Source organism: Oncorhynchus kisutch, linkage group LG1 (genome assembly GCF_002021735.2).
Source record: "Oncorhynchus kisutch isolate 150728-3 linkage group LG1, Okis_V2, whole genome shotgun sequence".
Lineage (NCBI taxonomy): Eukaryota > Metazoa > Chordata > Actinopteri > Salmoniformes > Salmonidae > Oncorhynchus > Oncorhynchus kisutch.
In genome coordinates this window covers 62,281,502-62,300,766 of record NC_034174.2, presented here as the reverse complement: position 1 = coordinate 62,300,766, position 19,265 = coordinate 62,281,502, and the positions used below count along the sequence as shown (strand labels likewise).

General features: G+C 43.9%; 1 protein-coding gene across 6 annotated transcripts; it reads right to left on the bottom strand.

Moving 5' to 3' along the window:
* Nucleotides 1–87: 87 nt before the first annotated feature.
* Nucleotides 88–18,490, bottom strand: LOC109889685 (vacuolar protein sorting-associated protein 54). 6 transcript variants are annotated; one of them, XM_031829068.1, is made up of 24 exons: nt 18,287–18,449; nt 16,514–16,693; nt 15,852–16,096; nt 15,354–15,438; nt 15,172–15,206; nt 14,802–14,933; nt 14,327–14,712; nt 13,819–13,945; nt 13,535–13,573; nt 13,033–13,140; nt 12,739–12,794; nt 9,157–9,253; nt 8,387–8,739; nt 7,035–7,164; nt 6,595–6,776; nt 6,369–6,481; nt 5,373–5,436; nt 5,155–5,260; nt 4,910–4,997; nt 2,491–2,612; nt 2,300–2,380; nt 2,058–2,165; nt 1,740–1,834; nt 88–1,468 (listed from the first exon to the last, which is right to left on the bottom strand). In XM_031829068.1, the coding sequence occupies exons 2-24, from the start codon at nt 16,656–16,658 to the stop codon at nt 1,363–1,365; spliced, it is 3,003 nt and encodes a 1,000-aa protein (XP_031684928.1). In that variant the 5' UTR covers nt 16,659–16,693; nt 18,287–18,449; the 3' UTR covers nt 88–1,362. The 6 variants fall into 6 exon arrangements, 5 of the variants coding, with proteins under 5 accessions (XP_031684928.1, XP_031684930.1, XP_031684934.1 ...); XM_031829070.1 differs by having other exon boundaries at nt 91–1,468; nt 16,514–16,688; XR_004210654.1 differs by lacking the exon at nt 4,910–4,997 and having other exon boundaries at nt 18,287–18,490.
* Between the last annotated feature and the right edge of the window lie 775 nt (nt 18,491–19,265).

Here is a 19,265-nt window from a genome sequence, read left to right as displayed (position 1 = left end):
TGGGTAGCTCTCCAGGAACAGGGTCGGAGAGCCCTGGTCTAATGGGTGCATCAAGTCTAGCGGCTTCCTCACAGACAGTGGAAATGCTTCTATATTGTCCCATGTTTTATTCAGTTTCCTGGGATTCAAGACAAAACGCTCAGGCATGCGGTCAGATTTTCCACACTTCATAACCCATCACAACCAGAGCAGCAATGAGGGCCCAACAGACAGACATATACACAGGCACTCAAACAGTATACTATTGGTCTGTCTTTGATAGTTATCAAAAGTAGGCACTTTTGAAGTAGACTTCTTCTTATATACCATTGGATGAGCTGTAACGTTCACACAGTGCAGACAGGCAGTTAATAGAACTGGGTAATAAGACTGTTTTGGTTAGAGCTTGACTCCAGAAACCAATCAGAGGCTAATGTTCGCTCATGCAATACAACAGGTGAGAACGCTGGATAGAACTGTCACACGACTGATGCAGTGGAGTTTACTGCCCATTTGATGTAGCCTTGTTGGAAGATAATGACTTAGCTCGGTCATTACAGAGGGGAACAATTGTGCATGTCTGTCGGTAGACAAGCAATTTAAACTAACTAGCAATGCTCAGTGGCATTATTATTGGAGAGAAATTGCACAGTAAAAGGTTAAATAAGTGCCATGGAAGGGAATGCTGTATTCAGTGCAAATTGAGAAGACGTCAAATGTTTAGTCAATGAAAGACCAGTGGTCAACTTACATGACCATTTAGCTTAAACACGGGTCTGAATCCGTCAGAGTGGCTTTGTTATTCGTTGATGGACGTGAGATAAACAATATGCTTTCAACCTGAAAAAATATATATATAATTCTCCAGTAAGTGACATGTTCTGAACCCTGTAGACATTTCAGGCCAATCAAAGTCTATAGTTGAATTGCACAGTGTGATGAGGAGACAGGCAGCAGTTAGTTGCGTCCTAAAAGTCTCTCGTATCTCAGAGCTGCGCTTTAAAAGAAAGCCCATGTCGGTGTCCGAAATGGCACCCTATTCCCTATATATTGTGAAAGTGGTACACTAAATAGGGTGCCATGCTACGTAGCCTGTTCTACATCATGGCCGCTTTCAGGGTTTGGTCCCACAGCGCTGCTGCCTGGGGCAGTTTCTCCCTTGAGGAAGCACCACCACTACCAGACTTCTGCTCTCTTTCTGTACCCAGACAGTTGCCCTCTTCAGGTGGCTTCAGTGAGATCCCTGGGCAGGCTGGCTGCTGGAAGGTGAAGCAGGTACAGTCTCTTTACAACAAGAACCTGATTAGAGTTAGTTTCTCCCTTCCCTCCAGGGTGAGTTAACATGGCGTCACACTGTAGGTAGGATGACTACTCCCTCCCCCATCACCTCTTCTGCTCCCAGATCTCAGCCATGTTCAAGTCCAGCTTTTCAAGGGCCCTCAGTGATTGAACGTTCTCAGTGTAAAATGCCACATCCACCGTCACCAGCCTGGAGTGGGGTGAGAAATCAGAGAAGTGCTTTCAAGTCATCATTCAACAAGTCCCTTGCAATTGTAAGGTACATTGTCCTGACAAGAAGCTGTTTTATCAGACACATTAAGCCAAGTTCTGGACCAAAATCACTTTCACTAGAGATTCTCCATTGAGCATTCTGTTTAGTATGGTCAAGCAGAGATAATATAACTGTAGGACACATTTTTTGGCAATATTACAGAAATGTTGTTCTCTCTCAACCACCACAGAATCAGAGAAACACCCACCCATGTTGAGGTCCACCGTCATGGTGCACGCCGAGACGGGCCAGCTGCCTTTTAAGGTGCATTTTAAAGCTTGCATTGATCCTCAGGAACAACATCTAAGGCCCGGAGGAAAGAGGAAAAAAATCGAATAAAAAAAGTGTTACCCTCAACTCAACATGTCTAGTCAGTTGCGACTGCAATGAAGACAACCTGGAACGTGCCCAGTATGTTATAATAGCAGTATAAGGTACCGTAGTTACGTAGTACATTCAGAATGGCAAATTTGAATAATTAGAAGTAATTGAATAAAATCTCTGTGGTATTATTGCCATATGTTACCTGTGCCTGTTCCTCGGGTAGGAGATCGTAAAGGGCTTCGTGCATTTTGGCCATTTGTTTACACACGTTGCGAAAGCAGGCTGAGGGCATGGGGGCCTTGACTTCATACTGGCAGGAGACCAAGTAGATATTCACATGATATGTTGATACACTGATTGACACTGGCTACAGCTATCTTCATAAAGTGGTGTTGCAGGTTAGACGTGGAGAGTTTGAGAGCGGTTCGAACCTGTAGAACTCACCTTAGACAGCACCTTCTCAAACAAGCTGTCCATGATTGCCATCAGTTTAGCGGAGATCTCTGCTATGTGATCGTTGTAGTCCTGGCCCAAAACAGGAGGGGGGGGGAGTATTAAAACTTGAGGCTTGCACATCGTGTCACTCACTAGAGTACTGTCCTCGTGCGTGCAGGTCTGTGGATGTCAGTGCTCACCTTAGTGATGTGGTCAAAGTGCCTGAGGACACTGTACTGCTTGGGCGCCAGCTTGGTCTCAAAGTGGGCCCTGATGACGGGAATGTAGTGAACCACCAGCTGAAGACAGCGAGAGGCCAGGGCTGAGGAAAGACACACTATGGTTATTTCTACACACACACACACACACACACACAAAATGTGGAGGTAACCCTGTAGTAGGGCAAAGCACCAGGTTGTGTTCAGTAGGGCAAACACCAGACAATTTAAAATGTTTTGAAATGGAAAATGAAATTGTGCTTGTCTTATTGGACACGACCAAGTGGTACATAGCAGAGTATGTGAGCGGTTGGAAATCCCGCTCATTGAGCAGAGCTGGCGCCCTGCTCCGGCGCTCCAAGTCCTTTCCAACCGCTCCACTAAACACCGCTCTGCACCCACAGATTAAACTGCTGTTCCTAATTCACTCCATTCATTAAAATACCTATTTAACCAACACCCATCTATTGTTGTGACCACCTGGACCTACCATTTGGTTTTGAAGAATTGAAACTAAGCCATATGATTTGAATGAAAAGTATTTGAATAAAAGAAGCGCATATCATTTCAAATAGGCTACATGTCATATTAAACAGCATATTAACACTAAATAGGCCAGGAGCCAGACAGGTTGTGAAAATTATTTTTATTATGTCATGGCTATAGCCTACAAAGAAAAACTTTGTAGCATTTACGAGTGTGACACAATTGGCTGGTAGGGACAAAGTGCTCAACACCTAAACATTTTGCTGTATTAAATGATTATAGTCTATAAGTTGCGCAAATAAGCGGTGACTTAATTCGAAGTAAATGAAAAATGGACAGTGCCTTTGAATTAATTTTTAGAAACAGGAGTTTGGCCAGTCTGTGGATTCAGGCTCATGTGAAGGAGCCTGTCAGCCAGTAGCAGACACTCTCTTCTCCACTCTTGCAGAGCCACTGGGGATGCTAAACACCCATTTGGCCACTATTGCTAGGCTGGGCAGAGATGCAGTAGTTTTTTTCTATAAGCAGGCCTAAAGGTTTATAGGCAAAATAACCCTATCCGAACAGAAAGCATCTTGAACATGGGAATATGCCAGGCCTATTGGGCCAAAATCAATTACGGCCTATTGTATAGGTAACAGAACAAAAATAAATACTACTTTTAAGAGACCTGATTTTTAGTTTAGAAACACTTTGCTACAATGGACACACTTGCAGTGCTATCGGGAAAGAATTCAGAACCCCTTGACTTTTTCCACATTTTGTTACTTTACAGCCTTTTTCTAAAATTGATTTTTTTTTTTCCCCCCTCCCTCAATCTACACACAATACCCCATAATGGCAAAGCAAAAACAGGTTTAGATATTTTAGCAAATGTATTTAAATAAATAAATGAAATCACTTTTACAGTATTCAGACCCTTTACTAAGTACTTTGTTGAAGCACCTTTGGCAGCAATTAGAGCCGAGTCTTCTTGGGTACGACGCTACAAGCTTGGGACACCTCTATTTGGAGAGTTTCTCTCATTCTTCTCTGCAGATCCTCTCAAGCTGTCAGGTTGAATGGGGAGCGTCGCTGCACAGGTATTTTCAGGTCTCCAGAGATGTTCGATCAGGTTCAAGTCCGGGCTCTGGCTGGGCCACTGAAGGACATTGAGACTTGGTACCTTTCCCCAGATCTGTGCCTCGACACAGTCCTGTCTCAGAGCTTGGTTTTTGCTCTGAGATACACTGTGGGTCCTTATATAGACAGGTGTGTGCCTTCCCAAATCATGTCCAATCAAGTTGTAGAAACATCTCAAGGATGATCTTTGGAAACAGGATGCACCGGAGCTCAATTTGAGTCTGAAAGCTAAGGGTCTGAATAATTATGTAAATAAGGTATGTTTTAAATTTGTAATACATTTGCAAGAATTCCCCCCCCCCCCAAATCGTTTTTCACTTTGTCATTATGAGGTCGTGAGGGAAAACAAATAATTGAATCCATTTTAGTTGAAGGCTGTAACGTCAGAACATTTGGAAAAAGTCAAGGGGTCCGAATACTTTCCCGAACGCACCGTAGTCATCTACCCACCTCGTTCCTTTCTTTTAGCATGTGCATGTAGTTAGTACACCATCATGCTTTTGGGATGTGTGTCTCTTCAGATTCCACAATGATTCTTTAGTTGTGAACACTCCCTCTCTTGCTCTTGGTCCTCATCTTTCTAAGTCACCTTGATTTAGCAGCTGTGCGTTTTATCAGTTTCTTTATGAAAATATTTAGTGAACTCCATGGCTGTAGCTAAAGCAAGGGGCTATAGATGGCAGCACACAAGCAGACTACAGATGCATGCTGGGCCGGGCATGCCCTGAGATTGTGAACGGAGCGCTACTGGAGCGGCGGGAATCGCACTCCGCTCACATGCCCTGGTACACACCCAGGTTTTTAGTGGTGATGGTCTTGAGTCCCACCACTTGTAGTGCTCCTGCCCCCAGGACCAGCTGGCAGCTCCGTGAGTTGAAGTGCTGTCAAAGGAGGGGAGGGGACCATTCAATTCAACACGATGGCAGTTTGTTAGTGGGATGCTTGCCAGGTGAATGTAGCCAACACTCAGACCATTATTCTAGACTGTTGCCACACACGGGGAGGGGGGGGGGGGGGGGGGGGGGGGGGGGTTGTTACCTTGAGTAGGTCTGAGAGGCGAGTGAGGATGTCCGTGGAGATGGAAGGGATGTCGTTGACACACTGACAGTACTCCAGGAAGATCCGGATCAGTAGTAACACCGTGCTGATGAGGAGGACAGAGGTCACCAGTCAACAAGGGTCTTATCGTAATTGGTCCTACAACCCTTACGTTTTGAATGTGGGAGTGGAAATGAGCATTTATTGTAGTTACCTACCCAACAACAGCATATTTCTGGCCATCAATGTGCAAATAATCACTTGGTTTCCTTTCTTCTGTGCCTGGTATTGAGGAGAAGACAGAAAATAAACTCAGTCAGTCTGGGGACAAACAAATCTTTTTTGGGGACTGACCATCGGGAACCTGGACTGACAGTGGTGCAGAGCGTGGGTCAGTGACAGACGATGGTAAGCATGGTATACAGGGCATAACATTCTCTTTAGTCCACCAGCCACTGTGGCAGGTAGATGAAAATATCTACCAGCCACTCAGGTCTTTAACCAAAATATTTTTGTCATAATCACATAAAGACCAAAAAACAGATGACCATGCTTTGTAATGTTTCTAAAAAAGACATATTAGTAAGAAGTAATGTGGTATATTGCTGAATTTCATTTCATTTTTTGTGACCAGAGTCTTGACCAAAATACCAGAAAATGTTCAGCTGCCCCTTTAAGGGTGGGAGGTTACCGTGGTAACTGAGCCACTCGAGTGGTCTCGTGTCTCAGAGATTTGGGATCTGTCTCTTTGCTACCAGTTGAAGCAACAGACTCAAACTATGGTTGAAAAACAACCTCGTAATGTAAATAACCAAAAAACATGAAAAAGTTTCACATTGCAGACTTTCGAGTAAATTGGACCAACTTTTAAGCCTGTGCGCAAGCGCCTCCAAAATGAATCTATCAGCACTTCACTCAATGTGCCTAGCTCCCCTGCCAGGCTGTGTTACTGCGAGGTGGGACATAGGATTCCTATTTATTTGAGCGATTAGCAGCTATGAAACAAAACAGCAGAAATACTTTGAAAACAACTACTGCAGCATTTATCTAACCCCAACTGTGCTCACCCTTGACCTTTGACCCTTTTTATTCGCAAAAGTAATACTCGCACTGTAGAGTCCTGCAAATTGACCACCTGCCTGGTGAAATAGACATTCTAACCAGACAAAATCTAAATCTACCCGCAGGTGGCGGGTGCTCAAATGGTATGTTACCTTGGGGTTTGCGTTCGGGTAGTGTGATCCTGCCATCTGCTATGGAGTTGACCAGGTCCTGGAATTCTGCAGGAACCTCTGCCTGCTTCCACCGCTCATTGTCCAGCAGCAGACTGGAGAGAACCCACACACACAGTTAGGATAGACAGTTTATGTTCCTGAAGTATTGCACCTCTAATCTCTATTTAGTAGTGTGTGTGTGTGTCTGTACTCTCCAGTCTAATACCTGAGCTTGGTCTTACGCTCCTCGTGGAAGCGGTGGACAAAGCGGTTGGCCTGGCTCTGTAGCGCCCCCCTTAGGGACACACTGCGCCTGCAGCACAGCTTCTCTGTGTCCCTCACAAAGCCTTCCACCGCCTGGGACAGAAACACAAACTCTGCCGAGCTCAGACGCTCCAGGGAGCCATCCTGACGGAGAGAGAAAGGGATTTTTTCAAGGTTCTTCTCACAGAAACGACTATTATGACCCCTCTATATAGAGACTCAAAAAAACTCTGCTTTGCTCTATGACGCCCAAACATGAAATACTACTAGCAGAGTTGGAGTTATTCCCATTTTACTTTGTCACTTCAGAACATCAATGGAAAGTCACACATAAGCCAGCGGAGAGTGCATTGGTCATGCTGCGTGTTGTTTATCCGGTCATGCATTAAACGAGCTAGCTACCTTGGCTCTGGCCATGAGGACTTTGACACAGCGGTCGTGGCTGACGTCTGAGGCGGTGTAGAGCAGCTCCTGGATGTTATTGGCCACGCGGCCCAGCTCCAGGTCACTGGGCATCAGGTCCTCACTGGACCTGCAGCCGGACAGACAGCATAGAAATGCAATTACTAGAACGACACTTTTGTTTTTGTAATTCTATTGAACAGAATACAGATGGCACTTAAGGGACACTCAGTAGTAGACAATACGAAATAAAGTATACAAAAAAAGTTATTTGCTTAATACAGAAGCGACGGCCACGTGACTCAATGTCTTTAGGAGCGATCCATTTTCGTGAACAGGGTGCTGTACCTAATATACATCATTTGTTTGAACTGGTACTGGGCTACCTTTCAGACAAGTCTTGTGAGGCGTCCTAGAGAGACCCACCTATATTAATGTTGTTGCTCAAACTGTTCGGATGCTACAGACGGGAAGGTGGTAGATCGGCAGTACTGACTTCAGACCAGTCCCGTGACGCTTGTGGGCGTCATAGAGCAATGCGGAGTTTTTTGAGTCTCTATATAGAGGAGTCATAATAGTCGATTCTGTGAGAAGACCGATTTTCGGGATGTCTCCTGGTCTAACAAACACTGCTGTAGCTCGGGCCACCTTCCACAGCAGATGGCTGACATCCGAGGATGCGGTGGATATATCTAGCTTAAAACAGAGATCTTTTTTAATTTTTTTTAATGGGGATTTTTTTTATTATGCCAACTTGATTTCCAAAGGGGAGCGGACATCGACTCTAGGGTTAACCACAGAAAAGTGTATAGAATTGCAGGAAAATATTCTCCCATGGAGCTTCGAGAACATGTAGAATTGCAGGTAATTGGCTTAACTTCAAAAAATATGTTTCTACACCACCAAAATGGGGGGCCTCTAAAATGTTCTCGCTAACGGACCGACTGCGCCCCCTGCCACCACCTAAGCCCCTTTTTTGATCCAGAATAACCCTGTATTCTTTTGTTGGGGTAAGTTCACACCATTCAAACACAGAAAAGCTGCTTTTTAGCATAAAACATTTTGGAAGGAAAACTATTTAACGTATATTGTAATTAATAATAGATCATATTTGATAAAAATCTGAAAACACTGGACAGTTACTTTGATTTCCTGAGTGTATATAGATGTGCAGCATGTATTGAATCTTTTTCACACTGCCTTGCCAACCCAAACTTTACTTTGGTGGAATAATAACCAGGCCAGCACAGCACAGTATATCCTGACTCAGTAGTGTTAACCTGACTCAGTAGTGTTAACCTGACTCAGTAGTGTTAACAGTGCGTTTGTGGTTGGTGAAGGTGGTGACTCACGAGATGGCGGCCCCTCCTGGCTGGAAAGCGTGTTCCCTGCTGGTGGATGACTCGGTGGTCCCTGAGGCGGAGTCACTACCACAACCATCCATACGTGATAGGGCCTGCCTGGGCCCCACGGTGGAGCTCTGCTCCTGGCCTGTGCTTGCCCCCAGGTGCAGCTGGGCATCATTGAGAGCGTCGCTGATGAACAGGCCCTCGTGCGTGAGGTAGGCCAGTTCTGCTTCCTCCTGGTTGAGAGGGGTTCCTGGGGCCTCAGTCAGGCCCCCCGCTGCAGCCCGCTCCAGCAGACGGCTCTTCTGGTTGCTGTCAAGCGCCTCCAGCACGACATTCCTCACCACACTGAGTGTCACCTGTGGGGCACAGCATAAGGACAAACTTATAGGGCAGAGGAACTAACTACCAGGGTTTTGGTCACTCCCATTTAAATTCCAGGCAATTCAGAAAGTAAACTAATTTCAAATCCAATTAGACATTTTCCTTGCTGAAAAGCTTATTGAATTGAAATGGAATTGACACCAACATTGCTAACTACACAAGATAAATGAAAGGCACAGATCAACAGAGTCCTACACAAAGGTATTAATCATGTACTACAAATGGGCCAGTCAAATAATGCACTTTAAAACAGCTGGTTTGTACACTAACGAAAAACGCCAAAGAAAAAAAACACTTCAAGTCTTCTATTCAGCAAGAAGACAATTCCATAAATCCCATTTTGATTAAATCTATCTGACCGGGATTGTGTTTTAATAAAGTGTGATCCTCACCTTGATCCTCTTCAGGAAGAGAATGAAGTTCTCAAAGACGGACTTCAGCAGCTCAAACCACTGGGGGAAGGTCATCAGACGCATCTGGTCTGCCAGCCTGACCAACCAGAAAGCAGGGTTGTATTCATTAGTGCAAACCATATCAAAATGTTTTGCAACAGAAAGAACCCTTTAACTCTGTTGAAAAACATCTAGGATTTTTATTTATTTATTAACCTTCAATTCCTATTACTAACAACTCAAATAAGAACTTGCAATAATTTTTTGCTTTTCGGTGCCAATTTAATGTTTATTTTGAAAATAACAGAGCTCTACCAGGAGGGTCACACCAGCAATGCATAGCATTTTTACTCATGTGAACAATATATATATTTTAGGTCTGCTTCAATGGCTTTCATAGGTAGGTAAGCATTGTTAAATAAGGACTGATGTAAAATTATGGTCATTTTGTATGTCCAAACATAAATACTCAATTACATTCAAATGAATGTGTTCAGGTGGTGTATAGTGCCATGTCCCTCAAAATGGTTCTCTTACATTTCTCAAATGAGCCAGGTTTTTTCACCATGTTTCCCACATGTTCAGACAACACTGAGATAAGACAGTGCAGTTTTTTGTATTATTATAGGCATTATTTTATACACAACTTTGTCTGAATATTGATGAATTGACCCCATGGGTCATGAAATGTGATTTAATCAATTTATGTTGCCTAATAGTGTTGTCAACAACTCAAATATTTTTCACCAAAATAAATATATTTTAAATATATTTTTTAATTATTAAACAATAAAAAAAACATTCTTAGTCCAACACAGTGCCTATGCACTTGCGGCAGCGTAGCCTAGTGGTTAGAGTGTTGGACTAGTAACCAGAAGGTTGCGAGTTCAAACCCCCGAGCTGACAAGGTACAAATCTGTCCTTCTGCCCCTGAACAGGCAGTTAACCCACTGTTCCCAGGCCGTCATTGAAAATAAGAATGTGTTCTTAACTGACTTGCCTAGTAAAATAAAAGGTAAAATAAAAAATTAAAATAGGCAAAGCCCTCACTGTCAATAAGAAACGTATTCCAGGGTCAGCATGCCAGCTGAAAATATTTGCCAGTGTGTGTGTAGGCTACATACCCCTCCCATCTCTGAAGCATATTCTACTGTAGCCTACTGACGTTCGAAGCGTGATTAAGAAATTAGGGAGATATGTCTAATTACAGAAGAATTAGGCCCACAGAATTACACCTATGGAGGAGCGGCTTCTATGGAGGAACTTTAACTGAACTTCCGACAGTTGGCTTAACGTTGGACTAGTTCTAGCTAGCAAGCTTGTGTGTGCAGAGCAGCAACAGAATTAAAAACACCTCTTACCTTCCTGTAGTTAATAAATAAAATGTGAAACGTGATAATTATGGTATGTTCAATTTGCATTTATAATCCATGTCATAACAAGATGCCCAGGGCTTCAAGGCAAGCATCCTCCTCCACCCTCTCTCCCCACCTGCAAAAATTCAGTCACATCTGGCCCCCTACACTTGTCTGTCCAGCTTGATATGCCACACCGGTCAGGTGGATTAATTATCTTGGCAAAGGAGAAATAATCACTAACAGGGATGTAAACAAATTTGTGCACTAAATTTGAGAGAAATAAGCTTTATGTGCGTATGGAACAATTCTGGGATCTTTAATTTCAGCTCATGAAACATGGAACCAACACTTTACATGTTGTATTAATATTTGTGTTGAGTGCATGCATGCCCACACACAAAAACACAATACATTACACCCTTATTCTAAAATTGATTAAATTGTTTTTCCTCATCAATCTCCGCACAATACCAAAGCAAAAACTTGTTTAGACATTTTTGCAAATGTATTAAAAATAAACTTAAATCACATTTACATAAGTATTCAGACCCTTTACCCAGTACGTTGGCAGGGATTACAGCCTCGAGTCTTCTTGGGTATGATGCTACAAGCTTGGCACACCTGTATTTGGGGAGTTTCTCCCAATCTTCTCTGCAGATCCTCTCAAGCTCTGTCAGGTTGGATGGGAAGCGTTGCTGCACAGCTATTTTCAGGTCTCTCCAGAGATGTTTGATCGGTAACTGGCTTAGGCTCGGCCACTCAAGGACATTGAGACTCACGAAGCTAGGTTTTCCATCAAGGATCTCTGTACTTTGATCCTTTCCCTTGGTCCTGACTGGTCTCCCAGTCCCTGCCGCTGAAAAACATCCCCACAGCATGATTCTACCACCACTCTTCACCGTATGGATGGTGCCAGGTTTCCTCCAGATGTGATGCTTGGCATTCAAGTCACAAGGTTGAATCTTGGTTTCATCAGACCAGACAATCTTGTTTCTCATGGTCTGAGAGTCTTTAGGTGCCCTTTGGCAAACTCCAAGCGGGCTGTCATGTGCCTTCTACTGAGGAGTGGCTTCCGTCTGGCCACTCAATCATAAAGGCCTGATTGGTGGAGTGCTGCAAGATGGTTGTCCTTCTGGAAGGTCCTCCCATCTCCACAGAGGAACTCTGTCAGAGTGACCATCGGGTTCTTGTTCACCTCCTTGACCGTGACCCGTCTCCCCCGATTGCTCAGTTTGGCCGAGCAGCCAGCTCTGGGAAGAGTCTTGGTGGTTCCAAACTTCTTCCATTTAAGAATGATGGAGGCCAGAGTGTTTTTTTTGGACCTTCAATGCTGCGGACATGTTTTGGTACCTTTCCCCAGATCAGTGTCTCAACACAATCCTGTCTCGGAGCTCTACAGACAATTCCTTCGACCTCATGGCTTGGTTTGTGCTCTGACATGCACTGTCAAATATGGAACCTTTATATAAAACAGGTGTCTACCTTTCCAAATCATGTCCAATCTATTGAATTTACCACAGGTGGACTCCAATCAAGTTATAGAAACATCTCAAGGATGATCAATGGAAACAAGAACACCTGAGCACAATTGAGTCTCATAACAAAGTGTCTGATAACTAATGTAAATAAGGTATGTTGATTTTTTTCAATACATTTGCAAAAATGTCTAAAAACCTGTTTTTGCTTTGTCATTATGGGGTATTGTGTGTAGATTGCGAGGGATTTGGATTTATTTAATCAATTTTAGAACAAGGCTGTAACGTAACAAAATGTGGAATAAGTCAAGTGTTCTGAATACTTTCCGAAGGCACTTTATGTCTCTATTTATGCAACAAAACTTGAGGGGCCAAATCAAATGATCTGAAGGTAGAATTTGGTCAGCGGGCCGACCGTTGAAGAGCCCCGTCCTAAACAATACGTTTCAATCTGATAATCTAACGTTACGCCCTCAATTAGATTTCCACACACACATTGTTTTCACAGCCCTCGTGTCATACTCCAAGCACTGCTTTCAATAGCAGGATGTCAGATTAACGCAGTTTAACTCATTGTTGTTAAGACAACCATAAACAACTGGGTTAGCTTCCTTTCCTTTGTTGGGGAAAGGATTCTCAGAACACCAGGCCATATTTTGACCACACCTCCAGTGCATTCGGGAGATATTACCTTCAGCTCAATGTGCTCAAGCAAATACAAACGCATGCAATGTAGCTGTACTACTCACTTCGTGACGATGTCAGTGTCAATTTCTTCAATCTGCGACACCGAGTCGACAACAGACTGCGGGATAAGAGTATGTTACTTTCCATATCGGTTTTACTAATTCAAAATGCATTTCTCGTTTGATACAGGTGTGCTAGTTCAGGAATAGACCAACAAAGTGGAACTGGGAGGGGGTGCCGGAGGAGAGGTTTTGGGAAAATACTCTTAATATGGCAAAGCCCTTTTCCTAATTTCACCATAAATGTTTATGATCATGAAGATAGTCTGTTCTGATACTTTGTGTGTGGTCTTTTACCTGCGTGACGATGCTTTTGGCTGCTAGGATCATCTCGTCGCTGTAGATGTCCAGAAAATCCAGCTTCCGCTGCCTCAGCAAGCCAAACACCAGAGACTCCAGCCTGTCCTGTCTCCCCCCCCCCCCCCACACACACACACACAGAGAGAGAGTGAGCAATACTATAAAACCCAATAACGCTAATCAGAGTATTCTTCACTTCAAGAGATCAATTATGATAAGACACCAATTCATCAATTAAATTACACTAAACTAATAAACAAAGAGATTCATATTTCAAACCAATTAACCAAAAGATTTCCGCGTAATGGAGATAATTAAGATCTCCTTCAGAGTCATTCAAAGTTCCCATACACATAACAAAAGGCAATTGGCAATTGTGCTACTGAAATGTAAATTAGGTTGATGATTGATCCTCTGATCTGAACAATCTCGAGATTGCCCCAAATGTGCCATTTTAATTCACTAGATTCCAAGTAGCAAACGGAAGAGTCAGACCCACCTTTATTGAGACTGAACGTTTGTATTGCATCTGTGACCACTGTGACAAAAAACAATCTCAGTTTGGTGCTCCAACTACACATTCTCAACATTTACGGTTGAACTCAACCTCAACCTTATTTTTTCACACATTTCCCCCCCCTCCAGTCTTCTGACAGCGGATTTAGTGCATTTTAAACCTTTGTGTAGCCAGGTAAGTCATTCAAGAACGAATGAGTTAAATATAAAAACGACCACAGAATTAAATATAAACATTTGTTTATATTTTATCTCAACGGTACAGACCTTCTCCATGACCTGTCCGTCGTCCTCCAGACTCCTGTTGAGGTCACTCCTGGAGTACATGCTAAAGTCCCCCACCATCATCTTGTCTATCAGCTTCTCCATCTCACACAGCTGCGAGCCCAGGTGTCTGCGGGGGGGCGAGATGTCAGATGCATCACAAGGCCACACTCTAAAATACACAGAGTATTTCACTATGTTTAACTGTGGGCTGGGACTCATGTTTAAAAAGACTTATATTGACACGAAACTCTGAAAAGCATTCTGACGAGAAGTGGTGTGTATTTTAAACTTTCGGCGTGATACAGTTCTGCCACCACGCTGTATTTGTGCCACCATAAAAGGTTACTCACAATAAATAGTTGGCGTGGACTGCTGCTTACTATCATTTGATGTACGATTGTCTCATATGAGTGTTTGGCCCATTTAAAATCAGACGAGTGTCACCGCCGTGACAGATAGATCTGAGTACGTAACACAAACATCCCCCACTCGTCTCCACCACCCCCACCTGAAGCTGTGTATCCCCTGCAGCTCCAGCTGCAGCACCTCCTTGGTGGTGGCGATGAGCTCCAGGGCCCCAACGAACTCCGAGGTGGAGAGCAGCAGCTGCACAGTGGGCTGGCTCTGATGCACCGCCGCCATCAGCTTCAGCTTGTTGTGCAGCCGCGCGCAGTTGGAGCGCGTCAGCGCCTGCCGCAGTGCCCGCAGCGGGCCTTCGCACATGATGCGTTCGATGGCGGCTGCGCGGCCCCGGAGGACTGCCACGGCGCGGGTGGTTTCGGTGAGGCGGTCCTGGAGCTCGTGCTGGGAGGACATGGCGTGGAAGAAGGCCTCGGAGCGCAGGGAGATCTGCCGCGCGATGCTCACCTCCACCACGTCGAGGTAGTGGCTCAGCTGAGAAAGAGAGGGAGAAGCCAACAACAGGAAACATGACGGGGACGCAATGAAACAATGCAGGACATGACAATTTTCCGTCAGCTCACCTTTTCCTGTAGTAACCGTGACGATGCCATGTCCCTGCTGCTCTTCCCACCAGCGCTGTTGAAGTGGGACCATGGTAGGACCGCGTGAAAGGTCGTTGGGTCGTCTAGCGCAAAGTCAGGCTTCATGAAGATCTGTTTAAGCCAGATGTTAATTTTGGAATCCAGAACCAAATAGTATGTGTGCTGCTCTAGCTGGTCTAGGGAGATATTAATATAATTAAACAATATATTATTTTAAAAAGTTAATGGTATAAACATTTGAGAATCATGAGAGCATACAGTCAAATCAAGGGGACAAAGCAGTTCAATAGGGCTCTAGAAATCCCCACAACTCACATGGTTACAACACAAAACAAGAGGAAGTAATTACCTTGGGCACCTGCTCCAACTCTGTTCTTGATTTATCTATGAAGAACAGAAAGTGAAAAAGCACATTAGTTGGATCAACTCACTTAAAACACAAAGGAAATGTGATATTTAACAAAACTAATAACAGGAGGCCCAGAATAGATACTGTAGGCGCCAGGTGCAGAGCTGTTTCATATCGCATACCGTGGTTGTTTGTGATGCTGGAGACAGCATCCAGCTCATCCTTGTTGGAACAGATACTCTTGCATCGCTCATGGATTTTCTCCCTCTACAGAGAAACACAGACATGATTTAGTTTAGGCCTAATAGCGTATACCGTTTAATTATAGTGGATGCATTTTCTTTGTGCTATTTCGACCATGAGTAAAGGGAAGAGGACAAAGTCTTAGAAAATGCTATGTTCATTACATTGCACAGGGCAGTTCCAAGGTAATAACCAAACAATAGAAAGAGGATTTGACACCTCGACTGTGTTCATTAGGCACCAAACAGACAAACTTGAAGGGACTATTTGGACTTGCCTAATAAGAAATGCAGTTTTTTCCATTTCAACATGTTTTTAAATGTTCTCTGTTGCATGCCCTAATGAGCACTACCCAGGCCAGGCAGTGGCCTCTACTTCAGTCCAATCTACTGAATAATTCACACTGAATGACAGTGGCAGCGGGGTGTATTCGTTACCTGAGCTGTTTCCTGCAGGTAGGGGCCAAAGTGTTCCTTTGTGATGTTGGGGAGGTAGAAGGAGGGCATGACTTCTGTCTCGGCAAAGTCCAGGCCCCAGGTTTTGGTGAAGAAGTCAGACTCCCTCTTGGCCAGTCGAGGGTCATTCAGCGCGGCTGGGAGGTTCACCTTGGAGTTGTACACCGTCCACCTGTGCTGGTCGGCCACCACCGACGGGCCCTCGCACAGCACCCGGGCTGCCTCGCCTGCAAGGGCACGTGGGAAATGTAGTCAGTGGAAACCTTCAGCAGTAATGAAACGTTCAATGCATCTTGAGATGCATTCCATGGTTGCGCTACAATTCTGTAGCCTGACCCACCATCCTCAACGCTGCGCTCTCATTTGAGGCTACCAATTTTTCTACCCTTCACCAAGAAGTGTGCACTCGTTCACATCCGCTCATGCATTTAAAAGCTTTGGATTGGTGCAAGAATGGCTGGAGGGAGCTCCTTACACCAATCCATTCATTTTAAATCCATGAGGGAGAGTGTACAAGAGCATACTTTGGGAGAGGGGTAGAAAAATAGGACTACAGTCAGCATATGGCTGATCAACAGTGACACAAGATGAACCTTTATAGATATTCATCTTGTAAGAACCATAAATGTAGGCTAGTTCTTTACCCGTGGGCTCCTTGGGGCAGACGTCGGGCAGGGAGTGGACGGGCCTGTAGTGTCGTGAGGAAAGGTCCCTGTCCTTCCGGAAGATCCCCTCGCTGCCACCACTGCTGGGATGAGGCACTGGGGAGGAGCTGTGGCTGGAGGCCATGGCATTGGTGCACCTCTCCACAGAGGCTAGCTGAGCTAGCAAACATAGCACTGAGTCAGAGAGTATCAATACAAAACAAAGACATAGCCTAAACATTCATGTTTGCGGTAACACGATATAAACCCTAAACTGGACCATCTTCAGAGTTCTTAGTCCAAGGGCATTGAAAATAGGGCCATAGAAAACTAAATGTTGAGAGAGGAAGTATACAGTGGAACACTTGTGTTAATAGTCAATCAATTCAGTCAATCCATTCAAATGTCAGCCCATTTTTCTGTGCACAGCAATGACCTTCAGTTGTTGTCACAAGTCAGTAGTGTGAAGCAGAAGTGAAAGTGCAGATGCTGCAGATGTATTGTCGCTCAGACAATTGTGGCTCAGAGGTGCAGTTGAGCAGGTGTTAGGCTATAATCCGAACAGTGAGAAAAGTAATGCCTTTTGACTCGCTTCCTCTGTGTATTGATTCGGTTATTGCTTTGTCTGCATAACTAGCCCCGTCCTACCTAAACTGAATGATCAAATTCAAAGTAATTCACCATTGGTGATTAAAGTGGAGAGTACCTAGAACAGGGCCTATAGGTTAACCAATATAATCACACTAGAAAACAGTTGTGTCAGCAACTGAGACCATGATAAACTGCCTACAGGAGCAAAGCTCCTCCGTTGTCTAATCAAGTCTGTTGAAAAGATTAGGGTGAAAGGTGGGCAGGTACCTTTAGGCTACAATCAATATGGATATGTATTGTTGTCCGTTTCAGTAACATACAATATCGAATGCATGGTGAAATAAGAAAATAAATGATTTATAGCAGACATTAAGTCTTCATATGACTGATTTACACCAACGTCACGTGAATCACCACACACCGAACACGTCATTGGGCAATGACATCGTAGCTGCCTATATCAACAACGTCAAATGTTAATGCATGTAGCTTGCTAACTAACGGTTAAATTGACAGCTACAATGAAAAGTAAATTCGCTAGCTGAGGGCTATATGGATCAAAACTGTACAATGCAAAATGTCAAGAAAATATAGTCAGCTATCGCTGCGAATCAGATAATATTTCAACACCACCAGGGATGATGATGATGTTGTCCTTTTTTTTTTTTAACTAGCTGGGATTAGATGACCGTTTTAACTGACAATCTAGTTAGCGTTAGTTGTTTCACTTTTTAAAAAGCTAGATAGTAGAGAGGCGTTTGCCTCATCACACTGCTAGACAACTGCAGCTTCTTAACGTTAACGATCTCAGGTGGGGAACAAGATAGAACGATAACTCTAGTTAGCCAAGTTACCTAGCTACTGTAGCTAACTGTGAAACACCGCCGTCCTCATTCGAATTTCCCCGTCATCCGGCAACATTAACTGTCATTGACCATTTTTTCTAATTGCTCTTTACAGACGATATACGATGTACTCTTCGAGCATCGATATTCGAGTAGCTACCCACGACTGCAGCAGCCTGAAGAGACCAGCTGGTTACACGTAGACTGATAATCGAAGCTAGTAAAATGTTAGCCATTTGACAGCCAAACAGAGACGGAAGCAGTCCACATAAATACATGATCGCTGAGCTTTTTTGAAGAGTAGACAAACCAAAAGAAGGTGCGCTATGTCTGGTACCTGTTGTTAGAAACACATTAGTTCTTGATTCTTCTTTCCGCCATCACGCTATAACATTAGACGAACCAGGCGAAAACATCAAGCAAACCGCCGGTACAGTCACCATAATGCACTGCGCGAACAATCTTCTTCGAGTTCTTTCGAGCATAACCATGCAGTCACTTTCATCACAGCATACCACCTACTTCACTGCAGGATGGGCAACTTTGATTGGCGTGGGGGGCCACAAAAAGACGGGAATCATCATGAGGGGCTGCAGTGGGTCTGCGTACCCACATCCATACTCCCCCCTCCCCACCTTCTGAGCAAAACATTTCAGTGCCCCCCCCTCATATGGGAGTGAAGAGATACCAAAAATGTCATAAGTTAATTTCCTGCAATTTGACACATTTTGCCATAGGGCGGAGAGAAAATATAGCAATTTTATAACTAATTTCATGCAATTTTACTCATTTTGCCATGGGGTGGAGATAAAAATGTGCAGTTTTACATCTTATTTCTTGCAATTCTACACATTTTGCCATAGGATGAATGCAAATGTTTTCAGTTTTTAATATGATAACTGATGATCAATGGGCCCCACCCCGAATTATAGCTGGCCACTAGACTAACTTACCAATCGAAAACCTTTTAGCTGACATGGGCTAATTGAGTGACTGCTGATGCACAAACACATTTCGAAATAGCACCTTGTGTATTCTATTATTCCAACTCTCAACAGTAGGTTGAGAACCCGAATGAATTCCTAAAAAAAATACAAATGTAGTTGCCCATCCCCTACCTACTGCTTACAACTGACAATTTTCACATTCTCATAATTGGAAAAAGTTAATTTTATGTGAACTAGCTAGTATAGCTAGTCAATCCAAATGAATACTGTGTATAATAGGGTGAATGTTATTGCATATCTTGTTTATTTTAGCTAAATACACCAAATATCTAGTATACATGAGTTCAGTCCAGTGTCTATTGATGATCT